The sequence below is a fragment of the Camelina sativa genome, chromosome 17, assembly GCF_030686135.1.
Source record: "Camelina sativa cultivar CO46 ecotype springtype chromosome 17, ASM3068613v1".
Classification (NCBI taxonomy): Eukaryota; Viridiplantae; Streptophyta; class Magnoliopsida; order Brassicales; family Brassicaceae; genus Camelina; species Camelina sativa.
The window spans coordinates 2,927,422-2,944,480 of NC_141896.1; the positions used below are offsets into that span (position 1 = coordinate 2,927,422).

General features: G+C 38.8%; 7 protein-coding genes and 1 non-coding gene across 10 annotated transcripts; 5 read left to right on the top strand and 3 right to left on the bottom strand.

Annotated features, from left to right (window-relative positions):
- Window positions 1-189: 189 nt before the first annotated feature.
- Window positions 190-261, bottom strand: TRNAH-GUG (transfer RNA histidin (anticodon GUG)). Its single transcript has one exon. It is a non-coding gene; the product is annotated as a tRNA-His (tRNA).
- Window positions 262-1,740: 1,479 nt separating this feature from the next.
- Window positions 1,741-3,422, bottom strand: LOC104754953 (small ribosomal subunit protein uS8z/uS8w). 2 transcript variants are annotated; one of them, XM_010477250.3, is made up of 4 exons: window positions 3,020-3,422; window positions 2,397-2,552; window positions 2,141-2,301; window positions 1,741-2,007 (listed from the first exon to the last, which is right to left on the bottom strand). In XM_010477250.3, the coding sequence occupies exons 2-4, from the start codon at window positions 2,527-2,529 to the stop codon at window positions 1,909-1,911; spliced, it is 393 nt and encodes a 130-aa protein (XP_010475552.1). In that variant the 5' UTR covers window positions 2,530-2,552; window positions 3,020-3,422; the 3' UTR covers window positions 1,741-1,908. The 2 variants fall into 2 exon arrangements, with proteins under 2 accessions (XP_010475552.1, XP_010475553.1); XM_010477251.3 differs by having other exon boundaries at window positions 2,397-2,549; window positions 3,020-3,155.
- Window positions 3,423-3,621: 199 nt separating this feature from the next.
- Window positions 3,622-4,277, top strand: LOC104754954 (histone H2B.1). The gene has a single exon (XM_010477252.3). It carries the CDS (start codon window positions 3,622-3,624, stop codon window positions 4,060-4,062), a length of 441 nt encoding a protein of 146 aa, XP_010475554.1. The 3' UTR covers window positions 4,063-4,277.
- A 357-nt stretch (window positions 4,278-4,634) lies between these two features.
- Window positions 4,635-5,620, top strand: LOC104754955 (uncharacterized). The gene is made up of 2 exons (XM_010477253.3): window positions 4,635-4,976; window positions 5,083-5,620. Exon 2 carries the CDS (start codon window positions 5,083-5,085, stop codon window positions 5,440-5,442), a length of 360 nt encoding a protein of 119 aa, XP_010475555.1. The 5' UTR covers window positions 4,635-4,976; the 3' UTR covers window positions 5,443-5,620.
- Window positions 5,621-5,985: 365 nt separating this feature from the next.
- Window positions 5,986-10,646, top strand: LOC104754957 (calcium-transporting ATPase 1, endoplasmic reticulum-type). Its single transcript, XM_087494755.1, has 9 exons — window positions 5,986-6,240; window positions 6,470-7,948; window positions 8,103-8,169; window positions 8,267-8,388; window positions 8,517-8,798; window positions 8,884-9,261; window positions 9,343-9,452; window positions 9,571-9,799; window positions 9,880-10,646. Exons 2-9 carry the CDS (start codon window positions 6,542-6,544, stop codon window positions 10,462-10,464), a joined length of 3,180 nt encoding a protein of 1,059 aa, XP_087350881.1. The 5' UTR covers window positions 5,986-6,240; window positions 6,470-6,541; the 3' UTR covers window positions 10,465-10,646.
- A 345-nt stretch (window positions 10,647-10,991) lies between these two features.
- Window positions 10,992-11,817, bottom strand: LOC104754958 (histone H4). Its single transcript, XM_010477255.2, has 2 exons — window positions 11,694-11,817; window positions 10,992-11,565 (listed from the first exon to the last, which is right to left on the bottom strand). Exon 2 carries the CDS (start codon window positions 11,543-11,545, stop codon window positions 11,234-11,236), a length of 312 nt encoding a protein of 103 aa, XP_010475557.1. The 5' UTR covers window positions 11,546-11,565; window positions 11,694-11,817; the 3' UTR covers window positions 10,992-11,233.
- Window positions 11,818-13,212: 1,395 nt separating this feature from the next.
- LOC104754959 (uncharacterized) lies at window positions 13,213-14,498 on the top strand. The gene is made up of 4 exons (XM_010477256.3): window positions 13,213-13,315; window positions 13,428-13,650; window positions 13,868-14,025; window positions 14,138-14,498. The coding sequence occupies exons 2-4, from the start codon at window positions 13,476-13,478 to the stop codon at window positions 14,243-14,245; spliced, it is 441 nt and encodes a 146-aa protein (XP_010475558.1). The 5' UTR covers window positions 13,213-13,315; window positions 13,428-13,475; the 3' UTR covers window positions 14,246-14,498.
- A 348-nt stretch (window positions 14,499-14,846) lies between these two features.
- Window positions 14,847-16,984, top strand: LOC104754962 (uncharacterized). Of its 2 annotated transcripts, XM_010477260.3 has the most exons (9): window positions 14,847-14,981; window positions 15,134-15,210; window positions 15,344-15,431; window positions 15,578-15,757; window positions 15,843-16,019; window positions 16,106-16,267; window positions 16,361-16,512; window positions 16,600-16,699; window positions 16,786-16,984. In XM_010477260.3, the coding sequence occupies exons 2-9, from the start codon at window positions 15,167-15,169 to the stop codon at window positions 16,795-16,797; spliced, it is 915 nt and encodes a 304-aa protein (XP_010475562.1). In that variant the 5' UTR covers window positions 14,847-14,981; window positions 15,134-15,166; the 3' UTR covers window positions 16,798-16,984. The 2 variants fall into 2 exon arrangements, with proteins under 2 accessions (XP_010475562.1, XP_087350883.1); XM_087494757.1 differs by lacking the exon at window positions 16,786-16,984 and having other exon boundaries at window positions 16,361-16,627.
- Window positions 16,985-17,059: the final 75 nt, after the last annotated feature.

Below are 17,059 nucleotides of genomic sequence, written 5' to 3' on the forward strand. Positions count from 1 at the left end.
TGTACTTAAATTATTATATCAAACTCTTCCATATTCGGTATTCCTAACGCTTACGTTAATTTCGTCCCCACAAGAGGATATTTAGGCCCATCATTGTCATTTCTTACTTAAAGGGCTTTAGCAGAAACCAATTCACATGCCCATGTGAAAAATAAGAATTAAAAAAAAAAAAAAAAAACAAAAAACAAGTGTGGCTGCTGGGATTCGAGCCCAGGTCTCCACGGCCACAACGTGGAATTCTTACCACTAAACTACAGCCACTTGATTGTCTTTTACCGTAACTAATAAGAATTTAGTTACAAAACTACTCTGAACATCTCACAGTTATGTACATATATTCCGGCCAAGTCCCATCTCCTCAGACAACTATGACCTAAATCTTGTATTTAATAGCACTTGTATAAACTGATTGTTGGCGGAATGTTAATTTATTTCTTGTAAACACAAACACGAAATTGAAAAATTGTACAAATAATATCAAGTCTAACGTCAGTAACGTATCCTTTCCACCAGCTCGAGACAATGACTTGGTTAGAGAATAATATATATGCACGCACGTTTCATAAACGGCGAATAAATTTGAAACCGATAAAAAGATTGTACAAGATCACAACCAAAGTGATGCCAGATTAGCCGACCGGCACATACTTTGAAATGTTCATATAAAATACGTGGAGAGCCTACCAAGTAAATAAATAAAACTGAGCCAGTTTTGGTAACCTCGTCAAATAGACAGATCGAACAGTTGGAAGTAGTCCAATGAGAAACAACTAGGCCAAGAAAAGAGAACCTCACTTTCTTTCTACTTTCGTGTGGCGAGCAACCCATGTTACTCGTCTCAATAATTAATACCATTTTAAATATATTAACAAAAAAAGTGAAAAAGAAGAAAATCAAAAGTAGTAATAATGGGTTTCAGGTCAGCTAAGTTAATGGTTCAAAGCATATGCTTTCGAAGATCCTCTCTCAAATGACCACTTTTTTTTTGTCTATAAACCCAAAATGAAACGTCTCCTCTCCATTTGGCTTCTCTTTTGATGAGGTCGTAAAGGCCAATATATCAACAATGGATGCTCCTCATCAAACTTTCCTCTCTCTCTCTCTTTTTTATCTCTTACATAACTAATTACAACATGAAGGTATTTCCGAGCTCACGGTGCCGGAGATGAGATGAGACGGCGGCTGAGACTTGGCCGGAGAGGGAAGAGTGATCCGTAAACCATTTTCTAATAAAGTGTGATCGATTTTATGGGAGAAAACTAGAATTAGAAATTGGGCAACTATGTTCCTTTGGCAGTTTGTTCTTTGTTTCTTGAAGAGTTTTTTTTTTTTTTTAGTTTCCACGATTCTTGATGATAATTGATAACAACAATGATTTGTCAGTTTTTGTGTCTTATTCTATACTTTAACCTCAAAAATGTATTAAGCCATTGCTGTAATTTCAAGAATTTAGCAATTCCTGTATGACTTCTCATTGACCTCAAGTATTGACTTACAACTGGTCCAAATAGTATCATATGCTTTAAACAAGACAGTATGATGCGCTGTAGTTCTGAATTGAAGGTGAAGAATGATTCGTTTATCGCATTAATAGAGAACACGCAATATTACGATCAAGATTATTTTGTGTATATTTAGTACTAAGGTTACAGAGCTGAGCTCGTAAATCTAAATGAACCGTAAGAGATAGGATAAATAGTAGAGTTTTGCAGTAATTCAAGAAGACGAATGCACCCGAAGTTCCAAATGAATCTTAAAGAGCTTCAAACCAAAAAGAGTAATTTTAAGAACTATCCATCAAAAGTTAACACAAAATTCGAAAGAAGAACAAAGATAGTTTCAGAGAAAATGGAGGACAAAAGTTAAAAATATAACTCAATGAAAATCTCTTTCCCCATAAATAAAACTTCAATAGAAGAAGCCGAGAACCTTGCCTCCGACATTCTTCCTTCTGGCTTCTTCATGGTCCATAATACCAGCAGAGGTAGTCAGGACGATGTACCCAAACTGCAAAATTCAGTGTGCTTAAATCCATTAATACCATTGAGACAACAAGTTACACAAACTACTAACACTGATGTATTGGTACAGTATGCAAAGTGATTCTACAACATTCTCAAAGTGAGCGAGAAAAGCGAACCTGTCTAGAAGGGAGCAAACGGGCAGTCCAACCTTCAATTTCCTTAACACCAACATCAAAACGTGGGCTGATAACACCACACTTGTTCAACCTTCCGTTCAATTCAACAACGATCTTGCCAGATCTGTGGTCATCGACATACTCGAACTCACCGATGTAACCTGCATTTGGTTGGTAACAACACAATGTAAGGAACCAACACCGAATGATCTTGAGGAATCTCTATGTAAAAAACTAATGGGAGACATCATCATACCGTGCTTCTGCATGACAATCAGAAACTTGATAATGACTTTTGAGGATGGCCTGATCATGACCTGCCTCTTGCCTCGTTTCTCAGCATTGTACATGCTCTTGAGAGCATCGTTAAGAACACTGATTCTCACCATCTTGCCCTTAGCTCAATCCTCTACTAAACAAGTCAAACAGGATACATTAGTTTGATTTATTATAACAAACAAAAAAGTCAAATAACTAAAACAAACGAAATATGCAGAGCATTTAGCTTCTGATCTTGAATCAAAACAGAAACGATCTTACTGTAAGTAGTTCATGATACAATGCACAGACATAAGAATCTAAGAACTTGTAAATGTAAAACGAAATCACAAAGGAAATTGACACAGAGGTCTCATGGTTACACTCCACAGAGAGAAGACGAATCTAAGACTGACGAATACGCAAGCGTTCCTAAGTTGACTATGAAAATGCTATGTTACATCAACAGAACAAAACCAAAAAAACTCTAAGATCCTAAATTCTCTGAAGCGAAACAAGAGAATAAAACAAACTCAAGAACAATCAGCAATCGCTCACTTCTGAAAATTCTATAAGGAGATCAGAGAATCTGAGCGAGTAGTATAGTGAAGACGATTGTACCTTAAGATTTGGAGCTCGAGAGGCTGAGGCACTCAGTGACGGAGAAAAGCAAATAGAGGAAGAAGAGAAGGTGAGCTAGGGTTTTCTTATTAGACTTTATACTCGAGAAAAATCATAGAAACCAAATGAAATGTGTCTGATACGACGCGTTTTAAGCCCAATGGGCTGGGCTTCTTTATCACGACCATTGAAGCCTGTCAAAGCTATTAACTGGGCAATTGCGTTTTGGGCCGAATGAGTGATTGATATGTGACTAATGCGCTCTCAGCCGTCAGATCTCATTTAACAATTAATCAATCTAACGAATGATAAGTCTACACGCCAACGATCCGCGTCAAGTGCTGTTAGCCAATAAAATAGAAGTACTCATTCTCTCTCTCTCAGCCGTCAGATCTTATTTTTAAAAGTCGATTAATCTAAACGAATGATAATCATCCACGTCAACGATCCTCGTGAAATGCAATTAGCCAATAGAATACGATGGTTCCTTCTCTATATATACTAAAAACCCTCAATAGATCTAAACAAGCACCACCACCACTACTAACTACTACAACAACTTATCCGATTAGTAACTTTACTCCATTTCCCCAATCGAGATAATGGCACCAAGAGCCGAGAAGAAGCCAGCAGAGAAGAAGCCCGCCGCAGCGGAAGAGAACAAGGCCGCCGAGAAAGCTCCAGCAGAGAAGAAACCAAAGGCCGGAAAGAAACTCCCACCGACGAAGGAAGCCGGCGACAAGAAGAAGAAGAGATCGAAGAAGAACATCGAAACCTACAAGATCTACATCTTCAAGGTGCTGAAGCAGGTTCACCCAGATATCGGGATCTCGAGCAAAGCCATGGGGATCATGAACAGTTTCATCAACGATATCTTCGAGAAGCTTGCTCAGGAGTCTTCCAAGCTCGCAAGGTACAACAAGAAGCCGACGATTACTTCTCGCGAGATCCAGACTGCTGTCAGACTTGTTCTTCCCGGTGAACTCGCTAAACACGCTGTCTCTGAAGGTACAAAGGCCGTGACCAAGTTTACCAGCTCTTGAAGGAAATTGAAATTTGGTCTAGGGTTTCTTTTTAGGGATTTCGATTTGCTATTGTAGTAGGGAATGAATTAGATGCTTTGGTCGCTTTAAAGTTCGTATCTTGTTTATGTAACTAGGATGATGATATGGTTGTTCCTCTTTTTAATTCACTGCTTTTATGATATATTGTAATGTTTTTTCATTTCGATTTACTAATTGAGAGGATGAATTTGCAATTTCTTATTATGAAATATATATCGTTTGTTATCCATATTTTAACCAAGTATTGCTCTTACATTCCTAAACAGAACAGAGTCCAATTCGAACTTGCAACTTAGTATTGTTATTGGGAGACATTGAAATTAGTAGCTTAGTTCTCACGAATCGTAATCGTCATGTCTCACGGAAGACATAAGTAAGCATTAGATTTAGGTGAACGGCACTTAACATTAATGAAAGAGTTTTTGGTGAACCTACAAAAAGCATAATTCACTATCATAAGTGTCATAATCAATTAAGTATTAAATTTCTTCTATCCTACTTGAGTTAGATACAGAACCAAATATATCTGAATTCTAGAGGAAAGAGAGCTTTTGTATCCAGATGATATTGTTTATATAAAAAAAAAATTTAGAACAACACGTCTCTGAAGCCAACAAAGCCAAATAATACAAACTTACTAAAACCCATTTGTTAATTAAACAAAGTTGTAATTGGAGAATACGTGGGAGTCTCGAAGGGGAAGGAGAAGACCCGGAAAGGAAGGGGCAAAAAACGAAGAGAAGAGTTCAAAGGAAAGGGGGCAGTTCCGTAATTAGTAGTTGGTTTGTCTATGGGGGAAAGAAGAAGAAGAGCAGTTAGTTAAACGTGCAAAGAAGAGCAGCTCTTCCTCCCCATTTTTTCCAAACACATAAACCGCGCACCCATCAAACAAGGTTTGGTTTTGGTCATCCATTCCCATTCCCATTACCACAATCTTTTCGTTTTCTCGCTCGCAAACAAACATACCTTTTTTTTTTTTAATCTGTTTCTTTGATCAAGATGTATCACCGTATTCCGTCGTTAATGGAGCCGTTTCTACGGAGAGTCTCGAACCGTTGGCCGGTCATCGCTCAGGCTGCCACGTGGACTGTTCTCCTCATGTTCACTGTCGCCGTCGCTTCGTTTGCTCCTGAGATGGCGTTTGTGTCGACGGTGTCGTCCTCGTGCGGAGGAGGAGATGGGTTTGTGAAGATACCGGTGGATTTTGCTGGGGAGAGTGTGTGCGTGCCGTCTAGCATGGTGAAGAGATCGCGTTTCGATTTGTTTGTGCCTTCGATCTTTGCTGCGGTTATGGTCACGGCTTCGGCTTGTTTGATCCGATCGTGTATTGGTGGCACGGAGAATGCGGATCATTTATAAACCAAAACAAAATTAACAAACTTGTAAAGTATATAGTATTTAATAATTTTGTGTTCAGTTACATAAACAAAAACATTCACCGTTTCCTTTTTTCCAAATTCAGACATGATAAGATCCGTCGTAGAAATATACTGTATGATATTCTTCAAAAAAATTAATATAGAGAGTTACGTATCTATAGATCCGACTTAAACACAATCAAATGGTATTCTTTGACATTCCGTTTTGGCCATCATCGGATATGTCACCATTGGACTATATATATATATATACCTTGTAAACATTTTAACCAAAAAAGGTCCAAAACGTTTTGGACCTAGACTAATGTCTCTATTGTTGGTTATAATTTGGTCTCTTTCTCGGGTTGGCTTTTACAAACCCACTAACTTGGTTATCATTTTCGAACTATCTATTGGCTTCAGTATCTCTCTGTATGCGGTAGATATTGTCACACTGTAACAGAATTAATGTTGCATTATAATCACTTGAAATTGTAATTACTAATTATACATAATACACATATAACACATTTATATAATTTTTAGGCCCAAAATATTAGAATGAGTAGAAGAAGCAACATCATACTGAAACAGTGACAATTGGGCTTCAACACTCAACAGCATATATCTGCTTAAAGAGAGAGAATATATCAGGGAGACGTCACCCTCGTCAGAACGGCCCTGCGATTGCTTGCAGCGGGAAGTTTCTTTCTCTCTCTCTAGCTCCCGAATTGCTTTGGCTTCACCTTCTTCTTCAACTCGATTGTTCCCTTCCGTGCTTGCGCTTCTCTTGTACCATGTAATCCTTCTCTTGATTCAGATCTCATCCTTTGAATTTTATAGTCTATGACTGATTCTCTCTTTAGATTCGTCGATCCAGTCTGATGATGATAAATTTCAGTTTTCTAATTGAGTTTCTTAGAGCGAAGTTTTTTTTTTCTAATTTCTCAGCAATTCAGAGGATCTCTTCTCATGTCTGTATAATATTCGTTCTCAATATGATTTTATTTTTTTGTGGATAATTGCAGTAAGAACCAGTAAGCTTTGGCGATTTCCTTGGCATAATTTAACGAATCTGTCTCTGCTGCGAGTGGGAATCCATGGGGAAAGGATCAGAAGATCTCGGGAACAAGGATAGCTTAAATTCTACACCCGTTAATTCGGATACTTATCCTGCTTGGGGTAAAGATGTTGGCGAATGCGAAGAGCATTTTGGTGTTAGTCGTGAGAAAGGGTTGAGTACAGATGAGGTGTTGAAGCGACATCAGATCTATGGTTTGAATGAGTTAGAGAAGCCTGAGGGCACTTCTATTTTTAAGCTGATTTTGGAGCAGTTCAATGATACTTTGGTTCGTATTCTTTTGGCGGCCGCTGTTATTTCCTTTGTCTTGGCCTTCTTTGATGGCGACGAAGGTGGTGAGATGGGTATCACCGCTTTTGTTGAGCCGCTTGTCATTTTTCTCATCTTGATTGTTAATGCCATTGTTGGTATCTGGCAAGAAACTAATGCCGAGAAGGCGTTAGAAGCTTTGAAGGAGATTCAGTCTCAGCAAGCTACTGTTATGCGTGATGGCACCAAGGTATCTAGTTTGCCTGCAAAGGAGCTTGTTCCTGGCGATATTGTGGAACTAAGGGTTGGTGATAAGGTGCCTGCCGATATGCGTGTGGTTGCTTTGATCAGCTCAACCCTGAGACTCGAGCAGGGGTCCTTAACGGGAGAGAGTGAGGCAGTGAGCAAAACCACCAAGCCTGTGGATGAGAATGCTGATATTCAAGGAAAGAAATGTATGGTGTTTGCAGGAACCACTGTTGTGAATGGGAACTGCATATGCTTAGTTACAGACACTGGAATGAATACTGAGATTGGAAGGGTTCACTCACAGATTCAGGAAGCTGCACAACACGAGGAAGATACCCCTCTGAAGAAAAAACTTAACGAGTTCGGGGAAGCTCTTACTATGATCATTGGTTTAATTTGTGCGTTAGTGTGGCTCATCAATGTCAAGTACTTCCTCTCCTGGGAGTATGTTGATGGCTGGCCCAGAAACTTTAAGTTCTCCTTCGAGAAGTGCACATATTACTTTGAGATTGCTGTAGCATTGGCGGTTGCTGCGATTCCTGAAGGTCTCCCAGCAGTTATTACCACATGTTTGGCTCTTGGCACACGGAAGATGGCGCAGAAGAATGCTCTGGTTAGGAAGTTACCCAGTGTGGAGACTCTTGGATGCACTACTGTTATATGCTCTGATAAAACCGGAACCCTGACAACCAATCAGATGGCTGTTTCAAAGCTTGTTGCTATGGGTTCTAGGATTGGAACCCTTCGATCTTTCAATGTTGAGGGGACCTCTTTTGATCCTCGAGATGGAAAGATTGAAGATTGGCCTCGGATGGATGCAAATCTTCAGATGATCGCCAAAATTGCTGCCATATGCAACGATGCTAGTGTCGAGCAATCTGATCAGCAGTTTGTGTCTAGGGGCATGCCTACTGAGGCAGCTTTGAAGGTGAAACGGTCAACTCAACTTGCTTGCACCTTTCTCTTCTTAATTAAACAGACTTAAAAGATTTATTTTGTTCATTTTTGTCCAATTTCAACATGTGTTAAGTGCTTTAATCTGCATTGTTATTTCTATTGGTGTTGTTTGTTTCATTGAGCAGGTTTTGGTGGAGAAAATGGGATTTCCCGAAGGATTAATGAAAGCGTCGTCTAGTGGCGATGTCTTACGTATGTATTCTGAGTTAAACTTGTTACTCATGTTGATAAAATTTTACAGATGCTAAAATTTTACTCATGTATATTCCTTTTTTTAACATTATGAAAGGTTGTTGTCGGCGATGGAGTGAATTAGAGCAACGGATTGCCACTCTTGAGTTCGACCGCGACCGGAAATCAATGGGAGTTATGGTGGATTCCATCTCAGGAAAGAAACTGCTACTGGTTAAGGTCTGTTTTTCATCTACGATTATATGGCTTGTGCTTTGGTTCTCATGAATGGATGGATGTTATTAGTCAAGAAAACCATGTCCCCCTCTTTTTTTGAGCATCTAATTGACCAATTTCAAAATTTTCAGGGTGCGGTAGAAAATTTATTGGAAAGAAGTACAAGTATTCAGTTACTTGATGGTTCCGTTCACGAACTTGACCAATACTCAAGGGAGCTTATTTTACAAAGCCTCCATGATATGTCCTTGGGTGCCTTAAGATGTCTCGGATTTGCGTACTCAGATGTTCCATCAGGTTTTGCTACTTATGATGGCAGTGAAGACCATCCTGCTCACCAGCAACTTCTCAACCCGTCCAATTATTCTTCTATCGAATCCAATCTAACATTCGTTGGATTTGTTGGTCTAAGGGTGAGACACGGTCACCATGATATTTTTGGTTCTGTCTTGTTCCTCTTTGGCGATTATTCATGCTCTACCTTTTCAATGTTTGAAGGATCCCCCAAGGAAAGAGGTGCGCCAAGCCATTGCAGACTGCCGAACAGCAGGTATTCGGGTCATGGTTATTACCGGAGACAACAAGAGCACAGCGGAAGCTATCTGTCGTGAAATTGGCGTATTTGAAGCAGGTGAAGATATCTCCTCAAGAAGCTTGACAGGAAAAGAATTTATGGATGTTCAAGATCAGAAGAATCATCTAAGACAGACTGGAGGGCTCTTGTTCTCTCGGGCTGAACCCAAACATAAACAAGAGATTGTTAGGTTACTTAAAGATGATGGAGAAGTGGTTGCCATGACTGGAGATGGAGTCAATGATGCTCCTGCCCTGAAGTTGGCTGATATTGGTGTGGCTATGGGCATTTCTGGCACAGAGGTATTTGTCCCTCTTCTCCCTTCTGCAACCACAGTATGATTATAGCTCTGTCCGTTTTCTAAAGCTCCGGGGTTTTTGCAGGTTGCAAAAGAGGCATCTGACATGGTGTTGGCAGATGATAATTTCAGCACAATTGTTGCAGCTGTTGGGGAAGGCAGGTCCATCTATAATAACATGAAGGCCTTCATCAGGTGAGTCTTCTAATGTTACACTTACACACACACATATATCTATATATATATGCCTCTTCATATTGGTGGCTTGATTTATGCATATTAAGCCTATATATATGACTATGATGAATAAAAGGTACATGATCTCTTCCAACATCGGTGAGGTTGCATCAATATTCTTGACAGCTGCTCTTGGAATCCCAGAAGGCATGATCCCGGTTCAGCTTCTGTGGGTGAATCTTGTAACAGATGGTCCTCCAGCTACGGCTTTGGGATTCAACCCCCCTGACAAAGATATTATGAAGAAGCCTCCTCGTAGGAGCGATGACTCGCTTATCACTGCCTGGATTCTCTTCCGCTATATGGTAAGCAAAAACCGATTTTGTCTCACTTGTTCATCTTCTTGGGCTTTTCTAACTGACTATTATGGGTAATATAACTACAGGTGATTGGAATGTATGTGGGAGTAGCAACAGTGGGAGTATTCATCATATGGTACACACACAACAGCTTCATGGGCATAGACTTGAGCCAAGACGGTCACAGCCTTGTGAGCTATTCGCAGCTCGCTCATTGGGGCCAATGCTCTTCATGGGAAGGCTTCAAAGTGTCTCCTTTCACAGCAGGCTCTCAGACTTTCTCATTCGATTCAAACCCTTGCGACTATTTCCAGCAAGGGAAAATCAAGGCATCCACACTCTCACTCTCGGTGTTGGTGGCCATTGAGATGTTCAACTCCCTAAACGCACTCTCAGAAGACGGCAGCCTGGTGACGATGCCACCGTGGGTAAACCCATGGCTGCTCCTGGCAATGGCGGTCTCATTTGGTCTCCACTTTGTGATACTGTATGTGCCATTCTTGGCTCAGGTCTTTGGGATAGTGCCACTGAGCTTGAACGAGTGGCTGCTGGTGCTGGCTGTATCGCTTCCGGTGATTCTGATAGACGAAGTGCTCAAGTTTGTAGGAAGATGTACCAGTGGCTACCGCTACTCACCTCGCACTCCCTCTGTTAAGCAAAAGGAGGAGTAAGAATCCAATCGAAAGCATTACATTATTAGACTCGTAGTTTTAGCTGAAATTTAACTTTTGTCGCTTTGGGTATTTTAACTCCCCTAAACAATAATTTTTGGTTTGCGAAAAATGTTCCTAACTTGATTCTCATTTGGTTCATGAACAAAGAGCCCGAAATAGAGATGAATGTTTCAACCAAACCTTCATTGTTATGCTTATTTACATGTGTAATCTTATATACACCAGTTTGGTTATTGGTTGGGTGATTTTGATTTGAGGTACAAATCTATCTCTCTTCATGCGACAAGAATCCCGCTATTCACTGTTTCTAACCTTGGATAGTTCCACTATCGGTAATATTGACTGCTTCCAACAAACAAATTCATCAAATAAGTTGCAATCTTCATGCTAAATTGATTATAAAAAAAAAAAAAAAAGTTTTGAGTTTAAAAACAGATTCTACTGTAGTTAATCAATACTAAGTGGTAGGTTAATTGATTTAGATTTGATCTTACGAACCTCAATACCAAGAGCAAGAAGAAAAATTGAGCAAATTGGGGTTCATTCTCATTAGATTTTCTTCTAAGCATAAGATTGCAAAGATTTTAAACTACATCATCATCATCACATCACATTGGCAAAGAACAAACATAACAACAGAAAAAACAAAAGCAGTAGCTAAACTCCTAGATTTACTTTTTTTTTTTTTTATATGACTAATCGAACCATTAACACGGATCTCAGAAACCAGAATTTCCCAAATTCCATAACCCTAATAATTCTGAGATTAACCGCCGAAACCGTAGAGAGTGCGGCCTTGCCTCTTCAAGGCGTAGACAACATCCATGGCGGTAACCGTCTTCCTCCTAGCGTGCTCAGTGTAGGTGACGGCGTCACGAATGACATTCTCGAGAAAGATCTTGAGGACACCTCTGGTCTCCTCGTAGATGAGACCGCTGATACGCTTGACACCACCTCTGCGAGCAAGACGACGAATGGCAGGCTTGGTGATACCTTGAATGTTGTCTCTGAGAACCTTCCTGTGCCTCTTGGCTCCTCCCTTTCCCAATCCCTTCCCTCCCTTTCCTCTTCCTGACATCTCCGATTTCCAAAAGAGAACTGTGAACAACAACAAGAAAACCAAAAGAAAAGAGTAAGAACAGAGATACAAAACCCTAAATTTCCAGATCAATCGAACAATTGAAATTGGAGAAAAGATGAAATAATCGAAAATTGTAATAACCTACCTGGTGAGATTGATCGAAGCAACTTGACGAAGAGCTTTGGAAAAGAATGATAAAACTAGAGTGTTGTGAATCTATCGATCAACAAGAATATGGATTGAGAATATTTATATTAATGAGACACCCACAGATAATAAATGGTGGCCGTTCGATATGTTCCCTCTTTCAACGGACCAAGATTGCGATCCGCGTGAAAGCTCCAGGACTAATATGGATCGTTGATTCTTAAATTCGACGGTGGTAGATGTTATACTAGTTTTGGACGTTTCATCATTCTAAGAAGAAAATTTGTGTAAAATTCATCCAACAACTAAACTAAAAGGCCTGAATAACCAAGATTTCTTCTATCTAGAAGGCTTATTTGTAATACAAGGCCCACTTAGCAGAAACGAAGCTATAGCCAACGTGGCTACAAAGTACACGTCGGAAACTGGACATTTTCCTATTTAACAAAACGCTTTAGATTTAACAAAATTCCCTTTTATTTATATGATATTTAAAAATGTTAATTTTTCTTTACATATCAAAATTTGATAGATAAACTTTGCATGTGTCTGTCATAATAACTTTAAAAAAATACACCATTTAAATTGTGAACCAGAGCAAAGCATTAGTGAGTTCCAAAACACTCTAGTCTCCTATTTATGAGGAATCATTCTACAAATATATTTGTTTTAATCAGAAACAACAGTTTTATTTTTTATCGATGTACAACCAAGTTTTTTTTTTTTTTTAAGTCAAATGTATCATCTAATTACATAACTTGACAATTTGGATACATAATCTAGATGAACAAATGAACAACACTATGAGTAAAAGATGTTTGCGGTCTAAAGCTCTCTTTTAACATGTAAATTACACTTTAAAAAATAGTGTGAATCTGTTATAATTTATTTCACTATGTATTGTTTTGTCCTATTATATTAGATATTTCAGTTTCACCTATAAATTTAAAGATTTATCAATCATCAATAATCAATGCATAGACATACGAATGATGAACCAACATATACATTCCACCACAAACAACTACGCTTCCATATTATTTATAATGAATTCTCAAACCTATTTTATTTCATTCATTGTTGAATGTTCATGTGTCTTTGGCTTTTTGTACCACAAAAAAAAAACAGTTCACAAAAATCCAAATACATTTGAGACCTAATTACAAAATAACATAACATTAATAAACAACAAAATAAAGCTGATGGCAAATAAACAAAATTATTAAAATACAAACTCCATGGCCATGTCTTTTTATGTATGAATAAATTGTGGGAGACTCTTGTCTCACTTCACTAAACAAAAAGAAGCCATATTTGCCATTAATTTTGGATTAGACAGATAATAAATATGATCAAAAACAATTATAAATTGAATTTGTACAAACATTGTTTAGATGATTGACATTGGACTAAAAACATCAATTTTGCATTTTTACAAGTGTGTTGGTTAAGGCAACCTTATTGGGCTCTAAAAAGAAAAATGGCCCAATAATCAAAAGTTTATTAGGCCCTAAATGATCGTCTCTCGGAAATACGTTGAGAGAGGGTTTTCCATATTTCTTTGTGGCCGTCACCGTCGCCGTGAAATAGGTCTCTCTGTGTTCTTTCTCTCAATCTCTGGTGAGTTCTTCTGCGAGATTTGTGATTACTGTAGAAACTTTTTGCACTAACATTTTGTTATCTAGTCTTGATTACTGTGTTTCTCATTGCTGCTGTTGATGATCTTTGGTAGGTCAAGAGATTAGATAAACTGTAACCACTCAGGAATTGTGTTGTTACCATGTTTATAACGAGATTCGTCGGGAGGAGATTCTTGGCTGCTGCTGCATCGGCGAGATCAGAGTCAACTACAGCAGCAGCAGCAGCTGCTTCAACGATCCGTACTCCCCAAAACCCTCTGGAAGAGTTCTTTGAGTTCGACAGAAACCAGGACGAAGATAAGCCTGTTGTCTACGGTATGCTTTTCTCTCTTCAGAAAGTTTATTCATTTATGCATTTTGATGAATGTGTATCTATGATAACTCTGTACATTTATCATATCTGCCCTCTGTTCAATAGAATGTACTAAGTGAATTTATGGAATACGTTTGTGGCTTATGATTGTAGTGAATTCTAGTAATCGTTTTGCTAATGTGGGGGGGTTTTTTTTTTGGGAATCATTTGGTGGTTAAGGTCGAGGTTGGAAAGCTTCAGAACTGCGTCTCAAGTCATGGGATGATCTTCAGAAGCTGTGGTATGTTCTTCTTAAAGAGAAAAACATGTTGATGACTCAGCGTCAGATGCTTCAAGCTCAAAACATGCAGTTCCCTAACCCTGAACGCATTCCAAAGGTAATCTTTTAACTCCCACCCAATTTGGTTGACACATTGATAAATGTGTTTTGCATCACTATGGGAGATTATTATTCATGAATCTCAGCTTTGTTTTCTTCTCTCGATATAGGTGAGGAGATCAATGTGTCGCATAAAGCACGTGCTGACAGAGAGAGCGATTGAAGAACCAGACCCTAGAAGATCAGCTCAGATGAAGAGAATGGTAAATGGTATGTAAACCCATTGCTCTCTTCTTTTTGCAACCAGAGTAGTAAGCTAAAGTCTATTCGCAGAGGTTTGGGAGTAAGAAATAACGCATAGTGCTCAAGAGGCTGAAGACAACTTTGGTATTTTGTCCTTTGGAACTTGTCCAATGATTGTGACTCTTGTATTTTGGCAGTAGCAAATGTTTCTTATCTATATGCACATTTTCTGTAAACCCATGGTTGGTTGATGTTTATTTCGAGACAACATGTTGGTCAGTTGATTCAGAGCTGTTGTCTTCCTAATATAATCCAACTTAAGACCAATATAATTAAAACGGGTAGAGAGCGGCCAGACGCCTATTACATCTTATGAAGTTAGTAGTTTTAGGCAGAGATGGAAGATTTGGTGGTTTAAGTCAAGAGTCTTATACTAGCTGCCGCAGTTGAGATCAGAAGAATAATTAAAGCACCAGCTTATTAGAGACGGATGGAATCAGAGATCTCAGTGTTTGTTCTCTACGAAAACTCTGATTATTTTTGCGAAATCATAGATGAGTAAGATCAGCCGCTCTTATTGGGCCCTAAAGCTAATTGGGCCCTAAAAGTTGTAGGGAATGAAAATAAACCAATCCACTTAAAACCCTTTTCATTGTCGGAAAGTCTGTACTGTAGGGGAGGGTTTCTATTGATTTTCCAATCTCTGTGCCGTCGGTGACCTTTTAATCGATTCTCTTTCTCTCTCGGTCGCCGTCAAGTTCACTATCTCCGGTGAGTTCTTACTTCGTCGCCTCTCTTTCGCAGCTATATGTGGTGTCTTGTTTCCTCGGAGCTCGATTAATCTAGGTCACGGAGAGATAGTTGCTCTGTTCCTCATCAATTTTGGTATTCAAATTCAAGGGTTTGTTTTCCTTTTTTCACAGACTTATCTTTCTGTCAAGTTCTGAAGAAGAATCATGGAGGATGTCCCAAACCCGAGCCTTGTTGGAAAAATAAAGAAGTAAGTTATTGCTTATCCCATCTTAAAGAAGATGAAAACGAATCGCTTCGATTCTCAATAACTACTTGTGTGTGTTTTAGAGATATGCCTCATGTTTTTTACTGGTCTTGTTTTGTTATTGTAACTCTCCCAGAGAAGCTCCACAGCTAGCAACTGTGTTGAGAGAAATGAAGAATGGTCTAGATGTGGTTAGGAGCAAAGTGGAGGATCTCACTGCTAAGGTATTTAGTCTGGTTTTACAGCATCTTTAAAACATATTATTGGATTCTAATTTGGTTTAAGAAGAATTGATGGCTTAATATATCTGAGGTTAGTTTCACATTTTGTGACCTCTGCATCCTGACTTTCTTAATTTTGCAAATCATAGGTAAAAGCAAACAGTTATCCGACCACGGATGGGATAAGTTACCTAGAGGCCAAGCATCTGTTACTTCTAAGTTATTGCCAATGTCTTGTATATTATCTGCTAAGGAAAACAAAAGGATTATCTATTGATAGCCATCCTGTTGTAAGGAGCCTTGTAGAGATACGAATGTTTCTTGAAAAGGTTTGCATCTTTTGTCTTTTTCCACTTTATACCACCACCAAGTCATGGAGTAGTACTTAAAGCTTGTTTTTTATTTATTGTGTAGATTCGTCCCATAGACAAAAAACTTCAGTACCAGATTCAGAAGCTCACTACTACCGGTGGGTCTGTGACAGAGCTAGCCGAGGGAAAGGGATCTGGTGCTGCCCAAGCATCTGAAGATCTTTCTAATTATAAGCCTAAACCAGACTTACTTGCTGACAAAACTGAGGATGATCAAGAGGTGAACTTTACAATCCCCAAATACTTGTGAAGAAGTATGTTGTTATGTTCTTTTCATTGACCTGTTTGCCTCTGTAAATAATGTAGGATGGTGTTTATCGACCACCGAAATTCGCTCCGATGTCTATGGATGATAAGACATCAAAACAGGAAAGAAACGCTGCCAGAAAAGAGAAACACTTTTTAAGAGCTACTGAAGATACATACTGGAAAGATGTGTTGGATGATCTCGAGGACAAGCCTGAAGAGGTCGGCTGGAAGAAAACTAACTTTGCAGTTGATATATTGGTAGCGATTAAATTTGATGTTAGAACTAAATGGGTGAATGTATATTATAAACAGATCAGAGACTTTTATGGGGCTGAGAGCAGGGAGCAGAAGAAGTTCATAACACAATATGAAAGGCAACAACAAGCAGAAGAAGAGCTCTTCACTCGGGCACCTCGCACTAAAGAGGATAAGAAGAGAGAAAAGCGCTTGAAATCAAGCAGCGGGTACGTGTCTGCTTTGGTTGGAAACTGAAATGTCTGATATTTGATTGGTCTTTATGTGATGATAGCACTCATGTTCAACTGAATCAGGTTGCTTGGACTAACCGAGAATTTCATGGATGAATTCAAGTTCTTGGACAAAGATGGTGAACAGCCCCGTAAAAGGGGAGGAAGTTTCAAGAAAAGAAAGGTAAATCGTTTTACTGTTTACTCTTTGTATTATCAATTATTTTCATTTCTTATGTGTTTTGACAGTGTACTGTTTATTTTTCGCAGACAAGGCACTGACTGGTTACTTTTGCTGCATCACTGCACCAATTTTGTTTCCAAGTTATGATGATTGAAAGTAATGAATGTAAGAACACATAATTTTGCAGTTTTACTGTTTTAGTATTTGGTTCATGGTCATGCTCTTGCAGTAAAATTCGGAAGAGACCTTTTCTCTTTAGCTAAATTTAGCTTGTTACCACCGAAACTTCCTTTTCAATTTTTAAGTGATGTAACAAAATCTTATTGAAAAACAAAAACAAAACAAAAGTAGTATCAATCT